This window comes from Bufo bufo, chromosome 7 (assembly GCF_905171765.1).
Source record: "Bufo bufo chromosome 7, aBufBuf1.1, whole genome shotgun sequence".
NCBI classification, from domain to species: domain Eukaryota; kingdom Metazoa; phylum Chordata; class Amphibia; order Anura; family Bufonidae; genus Bufo; species Bufo bufo.
In genome coordinates, this window is record NC_053395.1 from 742509 (window position 1) to 762880 (window position 20372).

Sequence of the window (20372 nt, forward strand, 5' to 3'; positions counted from 1 at the left end):
TTTCTTTTATGATCTCTTCTATGCATCCCAATATTTTTTTCCAGAATTCTTCCACCTTAGGGCATTTCCACCACAGGTGTGCCATAGTTCCTAGGGATCCGCATCCCCTCCAACACTCTCCCGTTTGTCCTTCTTTGAATTTAGATAGTTTATCTGGGGTCATGTACCATCCAGTCATACATTTATAGCTCATCTCAGCTGTACGGCTGTCTACTGCCGATGAATGGACCAGTGTCAGCATTTTTTCTATTGTGATCCTATCTCGCTTTGATCCAAGTTCCCTCTCCCATTTTTTAACAAAAGGAGGGATCATCCGCTCGTCCACCTTTAACAGGATCTTATATAATTTTGAGATCGTTCCCTTAACCTTTTCCGATCTGCATAATTTTTCTAGATCGGTTAGCTGCTCCCCTGACCTCAGTGGATGCGGCAGTCTTTGTATAAAGTGGGCTAGCTGATGGTATCTCCATTCGTCAATTTCCAAAAAACAATTTTTCCCCTTTAATTCTTGTAGTGTTATAATGTGCCCATCTTTTATTACCTCCCTTAATTGAGTGGTGTCATTTTTTATCCAATTTCCACCAATCTGTGTTTTGCCCGGTGCAAAATAATCATTATTTTTTAGTGCCAGTAATGGTGAGTTAAATTCCTTTTCTATTTTTTTATATTTAATACCCCAAATTTTTAGTGCATTTTTAGTTATCTCGTGAGAATTCTTATCTAGTATCCTATATTGAGGTGGGTTCCATATAATCTTGTCCAAGCTGGCTTTTGCCATTTCGTTTTCGATATTAACCCATCTTTTTTCCTTACTGGCCCTAGCCCATTCCACCACCCTCGACAGAACCACTGCCTCATAGTATGTTTTAATGTCTGGTACTGCAAGTCCCCCCTTACTTTTGGGTTGTCTTAGGATTTGGAGAGATACTCTATGTTTCTTATTTCTCCATATGAAGTTCATAATCTGTTTTTTAAGAGCTGAGAATAGTGTTCCGGGTAAACTTATGGGTATCATCTGGAACTTATATGTAATCTTTGGTAGGATTACCATTTTGCAAAAGTTTATTCGTCCTATCCAGGATATTGGTCTATTTTTTATCCTCCCAATTTCCTCCCTAATTTCATTTAGCAAAGGAATATAATTTTTCTCATACATTTTTTTTATTGATGGGATAAGGAGAATACCAAGGTACTTAAGTGCTTTTACCCAGGAGAAGCAGTATTTCTGTTTCAAATCCCTTTCCTCTCGTCCGTTGACGTTGATACTCAGGATCTCAGTTTTAGCTACATTAATTTTAAAATTTGATAATTCTCCATATGACGTGCATAAGTCTAATAATTTTGGAATTGATGTTTTAGGGTCTGACAAATAGAAGAGGACGTCATCAGCAAATGCTGAGAGTTTATGTTCGTCCTCCCCTATTTTGACTCCTCTTATGTCGGGGCACTTACGTATCCTGGCCAATAATGGCTCCAGGGAGAGCACAAACAGGAGTGGAGACAGGGGGCATCCCTGTCTAGTTCCGTTTTTCATTAGCAATTCTTGGGATAGGCTTCCATTTATTTTTATTTTTGCCCTTGGTTCCTGATACAAGGTTGTTATCCACTTCCTCATCCTTTGGCCAAACCCCATTTCATCCAGGGTACGCAGCATGAATCCCCAGTCTACTCTGTCAAATGCCTTCTCCGCATCTATCGACAAGAGCAGACTGGGGATTCCAGTTATTTTCATTTTTTGCATTATTAATACCGCTCTGACTCCATTATCCCTCCCCTCTCTTCCCTGGATGAATCCCGTCTGGTCTGGGTGTACCAACTTTACCATTTCCTGTTTTACTCTCTCGGCCAAGACCTTTGCAAATAGTTTTACATCTGTATTTAACAAAGATATTGGTCGATACCCTGAGCAGTCCCCTTTATCCTTCCCCTCCTTGGGGATAACTGTTATGCTAGCCTCTAAGGCCTCCCGGCTAAAAAAGAAATCTTCACCCAGCCCATTAAAATATTGGCACAATTTTGGTAGGAGGATCTCCTTACACTTTTTATAATACAGGTTGGTGAAACCGTCGGGTCCCGGACTTTTACCTGATGCTGTACTCGCTAATACAGAATTAATCTCTTTTTCCGATATTGGTCTATCCATTATCTCCGATTCGCTTCTATTTATTTTTGGCAGTCCTGCTTCCCTTAGGAAATTTACCGTTTTCTTTATTTTTTCTCCCTCCTGTCCTTTCCTTTGTTCCACCGCATACAGTCTCTCATAATATAGCCTAAAGGTCTCCGCGATTTCCTTTGTTGTATGTAAAATCTCTCCTTTTTCGTTTTTGATTTTATCTATGTAGTTTTTTGATTTCTTTTTCTGCACCATTCTTGCTAGATGTTTATTGGTTTTATTCCCCCACCTATATCTTTCCCTTGCGATTAAATTAAATTCCTTTCGGGTTTCTTGATTCATAATATCTTTCAGTTCATTACGTTTATTAACCAGTTTTAAATATAGATCCCGTTGTTTCTCTATCTTTTTATGTTCTTGTTCTAAGAGGAAAATTTCTTCTATTAATTCTTCTTTTTTCCTATTTTTTTCTTTTATTTTCCTTGCCCCTTCCGAGATCAAAGTTCCTCTTATCACTGCCTTATGGGCGTCCCACACTGTTGCCACCGATACTTCCTTCGTCTCGTTTAACTTAAAATACTCTTCCAACTCTTTTTTTACTCTTATTAAACTGGTTTCCTCTATCAGCAGATGTTCGTCTAGCCTCCAATTTTGTTTAGGCTTCGGATTTCCTGATATATCTATTATAATACTAACCGGTGCATGGTCCGAAATCGTCGTGGTTTCTATTTTTGCTTCCACCACGATATCTAGGGTTCTGTGATCTACCAATATGTGGTCGATCCTAGAATAGGTCCCATGCACCGGGGAGTAGAAAGTGTAGTCTCGTTTGTCCGGGTTAAGGACTCTCCAAGCGTCTATCAGTTGACTCCTAAATAAGGCGTCCCTAAGCTTTCTTAACTGTACGCCCCGCACGCTCGACGTCTGGGATGTCCTATCTATTTTTGGGTCCATACTTAGGTTGAAATCTCCTCCTATGATTACATTCCCCTCCTGAAGTCTATCAATTTCCCTAGTATCCCCAAGAGAAATTTTGTCGGTGAGTCATTTGGGGCATAGACATTTACCAGAGTACATTCTAATCCTTCCAATTTTCCTCTAAGGAAAAGGAATCTCCCCTCTGGATCTGTCAGTCTATCGGTTAGTTCGAACCGTACCCTTTTTGAGATCCCGATTGCTATCCCTCTTGCTCTTTTGGATATTGAATCCCCGTAGTACCAAATGGGGAACTCTGGGGCATATAGTCTAATATTTGATCCTAGGGTAATATGGGTTTCCTGTAAAAAGGATATATCTGCTTTATATCCCTTCAATTCCTTGAGGACCTTATGCCTCTTGGTCGGGCTATTGAGACCTTTCACATTATAAGATATACATTTGATTTGTGGCATCTTTTAATCTTCCCCTTCTTTCTGGTTATTTTGGTGAGATAGGTCCCTCCCCCCCCTTCCCTCCCTCTCCTCCCATGCCCCTCCACCCTCCCTCCTCCCCCCCATCTCCTCCAATCCCCTCCCCACTCCCCCCCCCCTCCCCCTCCCTCCCCATTCGGCCAGTTTTTGGCCTCTGGGCCATCCTCCATGTCTGGCCCAGTTTCCTCTAGGTGGGGTCCTGGGGTTGCCTCTCCTCCGCTCCACTCATTGTGCGGGGGGGAGGGGGGATAGGTAGATCCCCCAACGCACCCAACACCACCAACAAGGGTCAAGACAGTAAAAAACCGGATCCTCCCAGAAAGGAAAAAGAAAGGACTAAATCATCATAACCTGACTCATCTATATTTCTTTCCCTTTCCTTCCCTTTCCTCCTTCCCCTCTCCCCTTCTCCCTACTCCCTTATCTCCTACTCCTCTATTCCCATCCTGGTAGGTCGGGTATCTGAATATCTAGTTTTTTACAGAATTCTTCTAAATCTTCCGGAAATCTCAGTGTTGTCGATCTTCCGTCTTTTGTGCCAATCAGGCATGCCGGATGTCCCCAAGTATATTTAATATTTGAGTCTATCATCTGCTTTAGAAGTGGCTTCAGTACTCGTCTCCTTGCCAGGGTCTCGGCGGATAGGTCAGAGAATATCTGTAACTCTCTCCCATCAAGCACTATCGGGGATTGACCTCGCAGTTTCTTCCACACTATTTCTTTATCCTCATAGAGTCGGAATCTAATTATCACATCTCTTGTTCGCTCTGAGTTCACTCTTTGTGGATTCCCCACTCTATGAACCCTTTCTATCCTTATGGGTTCTTCTATTGGTTTTTCCAAGAAGGGATTGAATATCATCTGCATTTTTTTCCTGAGATCTTCTCCCCTTTCCTCTGGGATCGATCTTATCCTTAGATTTTGTCTGCGGTTTCTATTTTCCTGATCTTCTATTTTATAGAGGATAAGTCTCTGTTGTCGTTGTGTCTGGTCTATTTGATGCTTTAACCCTTTTACTTCTTGTTCGGTCGTCTCTATTCGTCCTTCTATTGTTTCAATTCTGGACATGAAATGTCCCAAGTCTGTACGCAGATTCCGTATTTCCCCTTTGATTTCCTCCTTAATCGCCATTTCCATCCTTTGTAGCATCTCTACAATTTCTCCGTTATGGGGGGGCTGTGCATCTGATCGGTGTCCCTTATTCCCATTGCTCTCCGATCTATGCTCTATATTACCTTCTTCTCTTGACTCTATTGATGTTTCGCTGATGTTTTCCCCCTGGGGTTTTTTATTTACAGACTTTTGGTCTTTATTAGATTGCTGTTGCTTTGTCCCTCCCGGGGCTCCTTGTGTTTGCGGACTTACCCCTTTAGTCATGAAAGATCTTATAGAGCTTGTTGTTGATGTATTACTCGGGGTTGTCGGGGGTCCCCCCCTTGTAGACCTACTCGTCATTCTGCTCATATTTTCCCTTTTTCTAATTCTTTTCCCCAGCTTGACCTTCGACTGCCTCCCCCGGTTTCCTCTTTACTCTCTACCTAGCCCCCCCTATCTTCCAAAAGGCAAGGGGGGAAGTACTCGGTGGGGTGTCTGTTCCCTTTTTTTTTTTTTTGTGAGTTCCCTAGTTTTCCAATTTTTTCAGAGCCTCCCTTGTCATGTGGATACTCTAAGTAATGGTACCCCACAAGTCCGGCATATATACGTTCCCCTCCGTTCTAGGGGGAATAGTCCCAGATGCCTTTGTTTATGTATTTGTCTTCCTGGCCCTAGAAATCCTGGGCGAGTTCTCGAAGGATTTAGGATCTTAGGATCTTATCATATATTTCTCACACTGATAGAAAATCCCTTTGTAGACCCTGTGGTATATGAGCATTATATCCGGGCGGGATGGGGGTGTCTTCTCCTCTGATTCCTTCAGAAGATTTCCTCCGCTTTATAAGGGTCCTCTCTACTAACCTTCCTCCTCTTGGAAAATTAGCGATTTAGGTTGAGGACTAGTACAGTCTCCCTAGAGCGGCTTTTACAGTACCCCTTTATATGAGTCAATCACTCTTGCTATGGCAGCAGGTTATTACTTTATGCTTATCATTGGATTAGAGGGTATTTTGTGCGTTATTTACGTTCCCCAATACATTGGCAGCAGTCATGTGACCTCCTTATTTTTTTTTTTTTTTTTTTTTTTTTTCCTTCTCCTTCCTTTTCCAACTTTGCTGCTGTGTCCCTCTTCTGATTTTTCCAGCAAATTTCCCCCGTTTTTTAGGGGTCTCCTCTCATACCTTCCACGGGGTCCCTTCCTAAGAGAATCAGGAGTGAGAGCTTATATGGTCTATTCTAATTCAGACCTCCTACCACTCGGTCCACTCTCCTCCTCACCCCTCTATTTGCCGGTTCTTTTAGCCGCTGTCGGCCCCGGCCCAACCAGGCCTAGTATGGTACTTCCTAGGGTGGGGGGGGATGTCTGTGGTGTTTCCTTATTTTATCCAAGAAATTATTTTTTTTTTTTTTTTTTTTTTTTTTTTTTTTTTTTTTTTTCTTTCTTCTTCCCTCCCCCTTTGGGTCACTTATCTATACGGTGTGAGATGCTTCTATATTCAAGTAAAACATGTCTCTGCGTTTAAGCTTAAGGGTTAGTCTAGTCCCCTTAGACCGGCTTTAACGATACCCCTTATTTAGATCAATCACTCGTTGTCACGGCGCCAGGATATTACTTTATGCTTATCGTTGAATCAGTAGGTATTTTGTGTATTATTCACTTTCCCAGTGTCATTAGTAACAATCATGTAACATCACAGGGTTTTTTTTTTTTTTTTTTTTTTTTTTTTTTTCCCCTTCTCTTTCCTCCAGATCTCTACCGCATTAACCCTTTCTTCATAGTTGATCCTTTCCCCTTAGGGGCCCTTAAAAGTCCTCAATCTTACCTCTCCTTCCTCCTCCCAATGCTCAGTAGGGTAGACCGAGAGAGGACACAAATAATACAAATAATACACACATAAAAGGAGAATCCGACCTTGACTCCGGTGGTGGCGGGAGGGCCTTGCTGTTTTTACCACATTCCTTAGGATACAGACCGCCGGCAGCACTCTCTCCGTCTCTCACCTGCTGTATTCCTCTGCACTGACCTGCTTCCTGGCATCTTTGACTTGACGTCGTTTGTGCTGTTTGAGCTCGTTCGGTCCGTGCAAGGAGCCGTCCCCCTCTACGCCGCTGTTGTACCTGGGCAGCTGATTGCAAACGCCGCGATCGATGTGCGGCGTGCGGCGTGCGGCTAACAGACGGGGAGCTGCCAGCCCCTCTCCCTCATTGGATGCGGTCCGTCCTCATCCCCCCTCAGGCTCCCAGCGCTTCAACCTCCCCACCTACGAGCGCGCGTCCTCACGTGCACGTGCACGTACGCGCCATCTCCACTGCCGCTTCTAGTCAGCAAGGGGACTATGGACTCTTTACGGTAAGAGCAGTGAGACTATGGACTCTTTACGGTAAGAGCAGTGAGACTATGGACTCTTTACTGTAAGAGCAGTGAGACTATGGACTCTTTACTGTAAGAGCAGTGAGACTATGGACTCTATACTGTAAGAGCAGTGAGACTATGGACTCTATACTGTAAGAGCAGTGAGACTATGGACTCTTTACTGTAAGATCAGTGAGACTATGGACTCTTTACTGTAAGATCAGTGAGACTATGGACTCTTTACTGTAAGAGCAGTGAGACTATGGACTCTGTACTGTAAGATCAGTGAGACTATGGACTCTATACTGTAAGAGCAGTGAGACTATGGACTCTATACTGTAAGAGCAGTGAGACTATGGACTCTTTACTGTAAGATCAGTGAGACTATGGACTCTTTACTGTAAGATCAGTGAGACTATGGACTCTATACTGTAAGAGCAGTGAGACTATGGACTCTTTACTGTAAGAGTAGTGAGACTATGGATTCTTTACAGTAAGAGCAGTGAGACTATGGACTCTTTACTGTAAGAGCAGTGAGACTATGGACTCTTTACTGTAAGAGCAGTGAGACTATGGATTCTTTACCGTAAGAGCAGTGAGACTATGGACTCTTTACTGTAAGATCAGTGAGACTATGGACTCTATACTGTAAGAGCAGTGAGACTATGGATTCTTTACAGTAAGAGCAGTGAGACTATGGACTCTTTACGGTAAGAGAAGTGAGACTATGGACTCTATACTGTAAGAGCAGTGAGACTATGGACTCTTTACTGTAAGAGCAGTTTGACTATGGACTCTTTACTGTAAGAGCAGTGAGACTATGGACTCTTTACTGTAAGAGCAGTGAGACTATGGACTCTATACTGTAAGAATAGTGAGACTATGGACTCTTTACTGTAAGAGCAGTGAGACTATGGCCTCTTTACTGTAAGAGCAGTGAGACTATGGACTCTTTACTGTAAGAGCAGTGAGACTATGGATTCTTTACTGTAAGAGCAGTGAGACTATAGGACTCTTTACTGTAAGAGCAGTGAGACTATGGACTCTTTACTGTAAGAGCAGTGAGACTATGGACTCTTTACTGTAAGAGCAGTGAGACTATGGACTCTTTACTGTAAGAGCAGTGAGACTATGGATTCTTTACAGTAAGAGCAGTGAGACTATGGACTCTTTACGGTAAGAGCAGTGAGACTATGGACTCTATACTGTAAGAGCAGTGAGACTATGGACTCTTTACTGTAAGAGCAGTTTGACTATGGACTCTTTACTGTAAGAGCAGTGAGACTATGGACTCTTTACTGTAAGAGCAGTGAGACTATGGACTCTATACTGTAAGAATAGTGAGACTATGGACTCTTTACTGTAAGAGCAGTGAGACTATGGCCTCTTTACTGTAAGAGCAGTGAGACTATGGACTCTTTACTGTAAGAGCAGTGAGACTATGGATTCTTTACTGTAAGAGCAGTGAGACTATAGGACTCTTTACTGTAAGAACAGTGAGACTATGGACTCTTTACTGTAAGAGCAGTCAGACTATGGACTCTTTACTGTAAGAGCAGTGAGACTATGGATTCTTTACTGTAAGAGCAGTGAGACTATGGACTCTTTACTGTAAGAGCAGTGAGACTATGGACTCTATACTGTAAGAGCAGTGAGACTATGGATTCTTTACCGTAAGAGCAGTGAGACTATGGACTCTTTACTGTAAGATCAGTGAGACTATGGACTCTATACTGTAAGAGCAGTGAGACTATGGATTCTTTACAGTAAGAGCAGTGAGACTATGGACTCTTTACGGTAAGAGAAGTGAGACTATGGACTCTATACTGTAAGAGCAGTGAGACTATGGACTCTTTACTGTAAGAGCAGTGAGACTATGGACTCTTTACTGTAAGAGCAGTGAGACTATGGACTCTTTACTGTAAGAGCAGTGAGACTATGGACTCTATACTGTAAGAATAGTGAGACTATGGACTCTTTACTGTAAGAGCAGTGAGACTATGGCCTCTTTACTGTAAGAGCAGTGAGACTATGGACTCTTTACTGTAAGAGCAGTGAGACTATGGATTCTTTACTGTAAGAGCAGTGAGACTATAGGACTCTTTACTGTAAGAGCAGTGAGACTATGGACTCTTTACTGTAAGAGCAGTGAGACTATGGACTCTTTACTGTAAGAGCAGTGAGACTATGGACTCTTTACTGTAAGAGCAGTGAGACTATGGATTCTTTACAGTAAGAGCAGTGAGACTATGGACTCTTTACGGTAAGAGCAGTGAGACTATGGACTCTATACTGTAAGAGCAGTGAGACTATGGACTCTTTACTGTAAGAGCAGTTTGACTATGGACTCTTTACTGTAAGAGCAGTGAGACTATGGACTCTTTACTGTAAGAGCAGTGAGACTATGGACTCTATACTGTAAGAATAGTGAGACTATGGACTCTTTACTGTAAGAGCAGTGAGACTATGGCCTCTTTACTGTAAGAGCAGTGAGACTATGGACTCTTTACTGTAAGAGCAGTGAGACTATGGATTCTTTACTGTAAGAGCAGTGAGACTATAGGACTCTTTACTGTAAGAACAGTGAGACTATGGACTCTTTACTGTAAGAGCAGTCAGACTATGGACTCTTTACTGTAAGAGCAGTGAGACTATGGACTCTTTAGGGTAAGGGTTTTGAGAATAGGACTTTGTTCAAACGGACAAAACATTTTGTGGAAATATTAAATGAGTTTTCTGAGATTTTAATACTGATGTCCCGATTGGTGCGGCTCCTACATCCGGGACCCCTGCAGGATATCAGCTGATGGCGTCAGTAGAGTGCGCACCGAGCCCTCGAATTCTGTGGCCCCCGACATACACTGCACACCTGTGGAGTTCTCTTCCGACTGCTACCTTGTTTAACCATCTGCATCCTGGATCCTACTGAGAAGAACTAGCTGCGCCTCCCCATGATGACAGTAATGTGGGGCCTCAGGCAGACTGGAATTCAGCATGTCTGAGCCTCTGCTGTGGGATCAGCGGCTATATGGAGTGTCAGGCAGCAGCTCGCCGTCGTTGGGTCCTGCGGCTGCTTCAGGGGGTTACACCAGCCGCGCAGAGCTCGGGAGCCCCCCAGCTACAGACTACAGCACTGAGCGCCCTCTGCAGGCAGCACTGTGCACTGCACCACAGCCGACAGGATTGCTGGACACAGCTGCAGAGAGGCTGTATCTAATCCTGGGATACTGCCTGATGTGTATCTAATCCTATCCTGTGTGATACTGTCTGCTGAGCTGTGTATCTAATCCTGTCCTGTGTGATACTGTCTGCTGAGCTGTGTATCTAATCCTGTCCTGTGTGATACTGTCTGCTGAGCTGTGTATCTAATCCTGTCCTGTGTGATACTGTCTGCTGAGCTGTGTATCTAATCCTATCCTGTGTGATACTGTCTGCTGAGCTGTGTATCTAATCCTATCCTGTGTGATACAGTCTGCTGAGCCGTGTATCTAATCCTATGTGATACTGACAGCTAAACTATGTATCTAATCCCACCCTGTGTGATACTGTCTGCCGAGCTGTGTATCTAATCCTATCATGTGTGATACTGCCTGCTGAGCTGTGTATCTAATCCTGTCCTGTGTGATACAGTCTGCTGAGCTGTGTATCTAATCCTATCATGTGTGATACAGTCTGCTGAGCTGTGTATCTAATCCTGTCCTGTGTGATACAGTCTGCTGAGCTGTGTATCTAATCCTCTCCTGTGTGATACTGTCTGCTGAGCTGTGTATCTAATCCTATCCTGTGTGATACTGTCTGCTGAGCCGTGTATCTAATCCTATCATGTGTGATACTGTCTGCCGAGCTGTGTATCTAATCCTATCATGTGTGATACTGCCTGCTGAGCTGTGTATCTAATCCTGTCCTGTGTGATACAGTCTGCTGAGCTGTGTATCTAATCCTCTCCTGTGTGATACTGCCTGCTGAGCTGTGTATCTAATCCTATCCTGTGTGATACTGCCTGTTGAGCTGTGTATCTAATCCTATCCTGTGTGATACTGTCTGCTGAGCTGTGTATCTAATCCTATCCTGTGTGATACTGTCTGCTGAGCTGTGTATCTAATCCTATCCTGTGTGATACTGTCTGCTGAGCTGTGTATCTAATCCTATCCTGTGTGATACTGTCTGCTGAGCTGTGTATCTAATCCTATCCTGTGTGATACAGTCTGATGAGCTGTGTATCTAATCCTATCCTGTGTGATACTGCCTGCTGAGCTGTGTATCTAATCCTATCCTGTGTGATACTGTCTGCTGAGCTGTGTATCTAATCCTATCCTGTGTGATACTGTCTGCTGAGCTGTGTATCTAATCCTATCCTGTGTGATACTGTCTGCTGCCCTGTGTATCTAATCCTATCCTGTGTGATACTGTCTGCTGAGCTGTGTATCTAATCCTATCCTGTGTGATACTGTCTGCTGAGCTGTGTATCTAATCCTATCCTGTGTGATACTGCCTGCTGAGCTGTGTACCTAATCCTATCCTGTGTGATACTGTCTGCTGAGCTGTGTATCTAATCCTATCCTGTGTGATACTGTCTGCTGAGCTGTGTACCTAATCCTATCCTGTGTGATACTGTCTGCTGAGCTGTGTATCTAATCCTATCCTGTGTGATACTGTCTGCTGAGCTGTGTATCTAATCCTATCCTGTGTGATACAGTCTTCTGAGCTGTGTATCTAATCCTATCCTGTGTGATACTGTCTGCTGAGCTGTGTATCTAATCCTATCCTGTGTGATACTGCCTGCTGAGCTGTGTATCTAATCCTATCCTGTGTGATACTGCCTGCTGAGCTGTGTATCTAATCCTCTCCTCTGTGATACTGTCTGCTGAGCTGTGTATCTAATCCTATCCTGTGTGATACTGTCTGCTGAGCTGTGTATCTAATCCTCTCCTGTGTGATACAGTCTGCTGAGCTGTGTATCTAATCCTATCCTGTGTGATACTGTCTGCTGAGCTGTGTATCTAATCCTATCCTGTGTGATACTGTCTGCTGAGCTGTGTATCTAATCCTATCCTGTGTGATACTGTCTGCTGAGCTGTGTATCTAATCCTATCCTGTGTGATACAGTCTGCTGAGCTGTGTATCTAATCCTATCCTGTGTGATACTGTCTGCTGAGCTGTGTATCTAATCCTATCCTGTGTGATACAGTCTGCTGAGCTGTATATCTAATCCTGTTCTGTGTGATACTGTCTGCTGAGCTGTGTATCTAATCCTATCCTGTGTGATACAGCCTGCTGAGCTGTGTATCTAATCCTATCCTGTGTGATACTGTCTGCTGAGCCGTGTATCTAATCCTATCCTGTGTGATACTGTCTGCTGAGCTGTGTATCTAATCCTATCCTGTGTGATACAGCCTGCTGAGCTGTGTATCTAATCCTATCCTGTGTGATACTGTCTGCTGAGCCGTGTATCTAATCCTATCCTGTGTGATACTGTCTGCTGAGCTGTGTATCTAATCCTATCCTGTGTGATACTGTCTGCTGAGCTGTGTATCTAATCCTCTCCTGTGTGATACTGTCTGCTGATCTGTGTATCTAATCCTATCCTGTGTGATACTGTCTGCAGAGCTGTGTATCTAATCCTATCCTGTGTGATACTGTCTGCTGAGCTGTGTATCTAGTCCTCTCCTGTGTGATACTGTCTGCTGAGCTGTGTATCTAATCCTATCCTGTGTGATACTGTCTGCTGAGCTGTGTATCTTATCCTATCCTGTGTGATACTGTCTGCTGAGCTGTGTATCTAATCCTATCCTGTGTGATACTGTCTGCTGAGCTGTGTATCTAATCCTATCCTGTGTGATACTGCCTGCTGAGGTGTGTATCTAATCCTATCCTGTGTGATACTGCCTGCTGAGCTGTGTATCTAATCCTCTCCTCTGTGATACTGTCTGCTGAGCTGTGTATCTAATCCTATCCTGTGTGATACTGTCTGCTGAGCTGTGTATCTAATCCTATCCTGTGTGATACTGTCTGCTGAGCTGTGTATCTAATCCTCTCCTGTGTGATACAGTCTGCTGAGCTGTGTATCTAATCCTATCCTGTGTGATACAGTCTGATGAGCTGTGTATCTAATCCTCTCCTGTGTGATACAGTCTGCTGAGCTGTGTATCTAATCCTATCCTGTGTGATACTGTCTGCTGAGCTGTGTATCTAATCCTATCCTGTGTGATACTGTCTGCTGAGCTGTGTATCTAATCCTCTCCTGTGTGATACAGTCTGCTGAGCTGTGTATCTAATCCTATCCTGTGTGATACTGTCTGCTGAGCTGTGTATCTAATCCTATCCTGTGTGATACTGTCTGCTGAGCTGTGTATCTAATCCTATCCTGTGTGATACTGTCTGCTGAGCTGTGTATCTAATCCTATCCTGTGTGATACTGTCTGCTGAGCTGTGTATCTAATCCTATCCTGTGTGATACTGTCTGCTGAGCTGTGTATCTAATCCTATCCTGTGTGATACTGTCTGCTGAGCTGTGTATCTAATCCTATCCTGTGTGATACTGTCTGCTGAGCTGTGTATCTAATCCTATCCTGTGTGATACTGTCTGCTGAGCTGTGTATCTAATCCTATCCTGTGTGATACTGCCTGCTGAGCTGTGTATCTAATCCTCTCCTGTGTGATACTGTCTGCTGAGCTGTGTATCTAATCCTATCCTGTGTGATACTGTCTGCTGAGCTGTGTATCTAATCCTGTCCTGTGTGATACTGTCTGCTGAGCTGTGTATCTAATCCCATCCTGTGTGATACTGTCTGCTGAGCTGTGTATCTAATCCTATCCTGTGTGATACAGTCTGCTGAGCTGTGTATCTAATCCTATCCTGTGTGATACTGCCTGCTGAGCTGTGTATCTAATCCTGTTCTGTGTGATACTGTCTGCTGAGCTGTGTATCTAATCCTATCCTGTGTGATACTGTCTGCTGAGCTGTGTATCTAATCCTATCCTGTGTGATACTGTCTGCTGAGCTGTGTATCTAATCCTATCCTGTGTGATACTGCCTGCTGAGCTGTGTATCTAATCCTATCCTGTGTGATACTGCCTGCTGAGCTGTGTATCTAATCCTATCCTGTGTGATACTGTCTGCTGTATCTAATCTTCAGAACACATCATCCTGCAGATGTTGTGAAACTACGACTCCCAGCATGCTTTATTCCTGTGTGTGGCAGTTCTGAGGACAGCATGCTGGGAGTGGTAGTTTCCCTTTAGTGCAGAGAAGTCACACCCAGCCGGACCCTCCGCCGTCGTCGCCCCCCGTACTGTTTTCCTTGTCAATAAAGTTGTTGTAGTTTGACCCGCCTCGTCTGCCCCGCCTCTCTAAGCTGATTGGTCACTCTCGGTTATTAGCTTTGCACGGATTGGTCGAGACTCCACCCTTTCTTCGCAGAGCGCGGCTTCCTGTTCCTTGTTCCGGACCCACCTTTTATGGACAGCGCACGACTCTTGCAGGTGATTGGTCCGCTTCACTGAGCGCTGGCCAATCATTTGCTTTAACCTTTGTGCTGGGAAGATCAGAGATCTGTCGTGTGCTCTGATTGGTTGGTGTTTACGCCTTGCTGGTTTCCTGCTCGTCGCTGATTGGCAGTCGGGTTTTCAGCGGCTGTTTCCGATTGGTCTGCTTGTTTCCCTGTCAGTCCGGGCCGGTGAGCCCCTCAGCCGCCGGCCTGTTCTGTTTAGCAGCACCGTAACATGGAGTCACCTCCAGGGCCCTGCTCCTCCCCTCCGGGGCCCCGGCCCGTGCCCCCACCTCGCAAAGGCTCCATGGAACGCCGGCCCCTGAGTCCTCTCAGGAGAGGAGCCGAACATCTGGGGGCCGGGGATGCTGCCGGCGACGTCAGTGCCCGGGGGAGTATACCTGGGGCCCCTGAGAGGGCCACAGTTACCCAGAGGGTGCTGATAGTAATGCAGAGCCATGCTGGCTCCCGGACTGCTGCTGGGAGCAGCCATGGACCCGCTGCCCCTGAGAACACCCCGATAACAACCTGGGGCCCAGAGAGACCCCCACCGGTGACCCCAGTACTGGACCAAGGGGAGCCCCCGACACCGGACACCCAGTCCTACCAGGGGCCCCTCCCGATACCAAGCACCCTGAACCACGCAGCACCAGGAGGCACGACCAGTGGCATCACACAGGGCTGGGCGCTCCCCCCGCCTCACAGCGGGCAGGTGGTGGACATAGGACGTATAGCGAGGGACCCCGAAGCAGACCGGACACCCCCTAATGGTATGGGGGCTCAGGACTGCTCTACTGCCCCGTCACAGGATGGAGAGGGGACACCGATCCCACAGGACATGGGGAGGCAGGTGGACCTTCTCAGCCAGGATGTGTGTGAGAATGACGCCATGCTGACCGATGGTGCCTCGCAGAGCATTGCTCCTCTACATCCGCAGAACATAAGTCCAGAAGACGTGAAGAGCGCTCTGTCTGTAAGACCAGAAGACGTGAAGAGCGCTCCGTCTGTAAGACCAGAAGACGTGAAGAGCGCTCCGGCCATAAGACCAGAAGATGTGAAGAGCGCTCCGTCCGTAAGACCAGAAGACGTGAAGAGCGCTCCGCCTGTAAGACCAGAAGACGTGAAGAGCGCTCCGTCTGTAAGACCAGAAGACGTGAAGAGCGCTCCGTCTGTAAGACCAGAAGACGTGAAGAGCGCTCCGTCTGTAAGACCAGAAGACGTGAAGAGCGCTCCGTCCGTAAGACCAGAAGACGTGAAGAGCGCTCCGCCTGTAAGACCAGAAGACGTGAAGAGCGCTCCGTCTGTAAGACCAGAAGACGTGAAGAGCGCTCCGTCTGTAAGACCAGAAGACGTGAAGAGCGCTCCGTCTGTAAGACCAGAAGACGTGAAGAGCGCTCCGGCCAGAAGACCAGAAGACGTGAAGAGTGCTCCGTCCGTAAGACCAGAAGACGTGAAGAGCGCTCCGTCCGTAAGACCAGAAGACGTGAAGAGCGCTCCGTCTGTAAGACCAGAAGACGTGAAGAGCGCTCCGTCTGTAAGACCAGAAGACGTGAAGAGTGCTCCGTCTGTAAGACCAGAAGACGTAAAGAGTGCTCCGTCTGTAAGACCAGAAGACGTAAAGAGTGCTCCGTCTGTAAGACCAGAAGACGTAAAGAGCGCTCCGTCTGTAAGACCAGAAGACGTGATGAGCGCTCCGTCTGTAAGACCAGAAGACGTGATGAGCGCTCCGTCCGTAAGACCAGAAGACGTGAAGAGCGCTCCGTCCGTAAGACCAGAAGACGTGAAGAGCGCTCCGTCCGTAAGACCAGAAGACGTGAAGAGCGCTCCGTCTGTAAGACCAGAAGACGTGAAGAGCGCTCCGTCTGTAAGACCAGAAGACGTGAAGAGCGCTCCGTCTGTAAGACCAGAAGACGTGAAGAGCGCTCCGTCTGTAAGACCAGAAGACGTGAAGAGCGCTCCGTCTGTAAGACCAGAAGACGTGAAGAGCGCTCCGTCTGTAAGACCAGAAGACGTGAAGAGCGCTCCGTCTGTAAGACCAGAAGACGTGAAGAGCGCTCCGTCTGTAAGACCAGAAGACGTGAAGAGCGCTCCGTACGTAAGACCAGAAGACTTGAAGAGCGCTCCGTACGTAAGACCAGAAGACGTGAAGAGCGCTCCGTACGTAAGACCAGAAGACGTGAAGAGCGCTCCGTACGTAAGACCAGAAGACGTGAAGAGCGCTCCGTACGTAAGACCAGAAGACGTGAAGAGCGCTCTTGCAATAGGACTGGAAGACGTGAAGAGTTTTAAGGCCGAAAGATCGGAAGACGTGAAGAGAGCCCCAGCCATAAGACCAGAAGACATGAAGAGCGCTCCGGCCGTAAGATCAGAAGATGTGAAGAGCATTCAAGCTATAAGACCAGAAGATGTGAAGGGCGCTGCTGTTGTAAGAATGGAAGATGTGCCAAGCACTCCAACTATAATAACAGAAGTCACACAGATCACTCCTCATGTGCAGAACACTGTGGTGGGTGACATCACACCCACTCCGATGAATCCCACTTCCCAGAGTCAAACGTCCAGTCTGCCTGCACAGCCAAGTCTTGGGTGGTCATCCGTATCCCCAGTTCGTGTCCCGGACCCTTTGAGCCCACACAGAAACATGTCCTCTAAGCCACCTCTTCCTATCCCCCCTAGGTCCAGTCTGTACCCTGGTCATCCCTTTCGTGAACAGGAGACCTCCGTTAGTCACGAGACTGTGTCTTTGTCCAGTTTCAAATCCAAAGCTCCGGCCCCAGACACACTCAGTTATCTCGACTCTGTCAGTCTGATGTCTGGCACCATGGAGTCCCTCACCCTGCTGGATGACACCAGCTCCATAGGCTCTGACTCAGAGATCAATGGCATGCCGTACAGGAAGACCGACAAATACGGCTTTCTTGGAGGAAATCAGTTCAGCGGTAACGGGTGAGTACCAGCACTTCTAACCTTATAGCCTGACCAAAGTCTTTTGATGGTGATACAGGCCCTGATGAGGTGTGTGGTGGTGATACAGGCCCTGACGAGGTGTGTGATAGTGATACAGGCTCTGATGAGGTGTGTGATAGTGATACAGGCTCTGATGAGGTGTGTGGTGGTGATACAGGCCCTGACGAGGTGTGTGATGGTGATACAGGCCCTGATGAGGTGTGTGGTGGTGATACAGGCTCTGACGAGGTGTGTGATGGTGATACAGGCCCTGACGAGGTGTGTGATGGTGATACAGGCTCTGATGAGGTGTGTGATAGTGATACAGGCCCTGACGAGGTGTGTGGTGGTGATACAGGCTCTGACGAGGTGTGTGGTGGTGATACAGGCTCTGACGAGGTGTGTGGTGGTGATACAGGCTCTGACGAGGTGTGTGATGGTGATACAGGCTCTGACGAGGTGTGTGGTGGTGATACAGGCTCTGACGAGGTGTGTGGTGGTGATACAGGCTCTGACGAGGTGTGTGGTGGTGATACAGGCTCTGACGAGGTGTGTGGTGGTGATACAGGCTTTGACGAGGTGTGTGGTGGTGATACAGGATCTGACGAGGTGTGTGATGGTGATACAGGATCTGACGAGGTGTGTGGTGGTGATACAGGCTCTGACGAGGTGTGTGATGGTGATACAGGATCTGACGAGGTGTGTGGTGGTGATACAGGCTCTGACGAGGTGTGTGATGGTGATACAGGATCTGACGAGGTGTGTGGTGGTGATACAGGCTCTGACGAGGTGTGTGGTGGTGATACAGGCTCTGACGAGGTGTGTGGTGGTGATACAGGCTCTGACGAGGTGTGTGGTGGTGATACAGGCTCTGACGAGGTGTGTGGTGGTGATACAGGCTCTGACGAGGTGTGTGGTGGTGATACAGGCTCTGACGAGGTGTGTGGTGGTGATACAGGCTCTGACGAGGTGTGTGATGGTGATACAGGCTCTGACGAGGTGTGTGGTGGTGATACAGGCTCTGACGAGGTGTGTGGTGGTGATACAGGCTCTGACGAGGTGTGTGGTGGTGATACAGGCTCTGACGAGGTGTGTGATGGTGATACAGGCTCTGACGAGGTGTGTGGTGGTGATACAGGCTCTGACGAGGTGTGTGGTGGTGATACAGGCTCTGACGAGGTGTGTGATAGTGATACAGGCCCTGACGAGGTGTGTGGTGGTGATACAGGATCTGACGAGGTGTGTGGTGGTGATACAGGCTCTGACGAGGTGTGTGGTGGTGATATATTTCAAACTTTTCTATCTTCTGAGATTTCTATTGGCAACTTGTGTCTGAAGAAGTTCGTAATTGACCAAAACATCACACACTTTATTGAGAAGATTGCCTTATGATTAAATCTATCACTTTGCTGTTGTTTGAATTCACCACTGTGGTGGTGATATATTGTCATTCTTCGGTGTGGGAGGGAAACTCACACCGAACGTAGGAGGGAAAGGGGTGAGGGGAAAAGGCCTGGAAACTAGTGAAAGCAGCAGGTCGCCTCCTAGAGATACCCTAATCCAGGTCCTGACTGACTGCCAACATGAACTGACCCCAGAGGTAGGTGAGTTCATACACAGGAACCTAAAGTCCTAACTCACCCTGTAGGACCCTGGTACTAATGTCAGGACAAGAGACAACCTGTTCCGCCAAAGGGTAGGACGAACAGGAGTCTCCCTCAGACCTTAACACAAATGACGGAGAAAAGAGCAACACAAGAAAACCCCAACAATAAACAATAGGGGAAGGAGACACTTAACTTCAAATGGTTATGGACGCACAGGAACTCCGCCGAGATCCAAACACCAGCAATCCACAACAAGGCTGAAGCTATAAACCGCACAGCATGAGGCGAAGGGTGTGGCCGTTACCAGAAACAACACCGACACGAATTGATCCACAAGGAACCCCTTTTTACGGGTGACCTCCAGGCACCCAGGACCGACCTTATCCGGATGAGACCTGTGATAGGCTTTCACCAGACGACTGTCATTCATATCAGATGCCAGTACCCACATCCTCTCCTCTGGTCCATAACCCTTACAGTGAACAAGATACTGAAGAGATCTACTGAGAACTTGAGAGTCAATTATCTTGGCGATCTGGAATTCCAAACTGCCGTCCACCGTGACAGGAGCGGGTGGCAAGGAGGACGTCTCCAAAGGTTCAACATATCTCTTCAACAAAGATTTATCAAACACATTATGAATTTTCAGGGCCTGAGGAAGTTCAAGACGAAAAGCTACAGGATTAATAATGGTAGTGATCTTATATGGGCCGATAAACCTTGGACCCAACTTCCAAGAAGGAACTTTAACATAGTTTATAAGGCCGAAAAAAGCCCTCTGTCCGTCCAGTTCGGCCTGTTATTCTGCAAGTGGATCCAGAGGACGGCAAAAAAACTGAGGTAGAAGCCAATTTTCCTCACTTAGGGGGGAAAACAATTCCTTTCCGACTCCAATCGGGCATCGGAATAACTCCCTGGATCAACGACCCCTCTCTAGTAGCTATAACCTGTAATATTATTACACTCCAGAAATACATCCAGGCCCCTCCTGAACTCTTATAGTGAACTCACCATCACCACCTCCTCAGGCAGAGAGATCCATAGTCTGACTGCTCTTACAGTAAAGAGTCCATAGTCTGACTGCTCTTACAGTAAAGAGTCCATAGTCTCACCGCTCTTACAGTATAGAGTCCATAGTCTCACTGCTCTTACAGTAAAGAGTCCATAGTCTCACTGCTCTTACAGTACAGAGTCCATAGTCTCACTGCTCTTACAGTACAGAGTCCATAGTCTCACTGCTCTTACAGTACAGAGTCCATAGTCTCACTGCTCTTACAGTACAGAGTCCATAGTCTCACTGCTCTTACAGTACAGAGTCCATAGTCTCACTGCTCTTACAGTACAGAGTCCATAGTCTCACTG

At 46.5% G+C, this 20372-nt stretch overlaps 1 protein-coding gene across 1 annotated transcript in view; it reads left to right on the forward strand.

Annotated features, from left to right (window-relative positions):
* Nucleotides 1–14595: 14595 nt before the first annotated feature.
* The window catches only part of LOC121008516 (TBC1 domain family member 10B-like), a 959042-nt gene continuing 953265 nt past the window's right edge, over nt 14596–20372 (forward strand). Inside the window, exons 1-3 of the mRNA XM_040441122.1 lie at nt 14596–15833; nt 15966–16526; nt 16692–17403. Coding sequence (XP_040297056.1) covers nt 14693–15833; nt 15966–16526; nt 16692–17403 — 2414 coding nt within the window. The 5' untranslated portion in view covers nt 14596–14692. The remainder of the gene's footprint in view (nt 15834–15965; nt 16527–16691; nt 17404–20372) is intronic.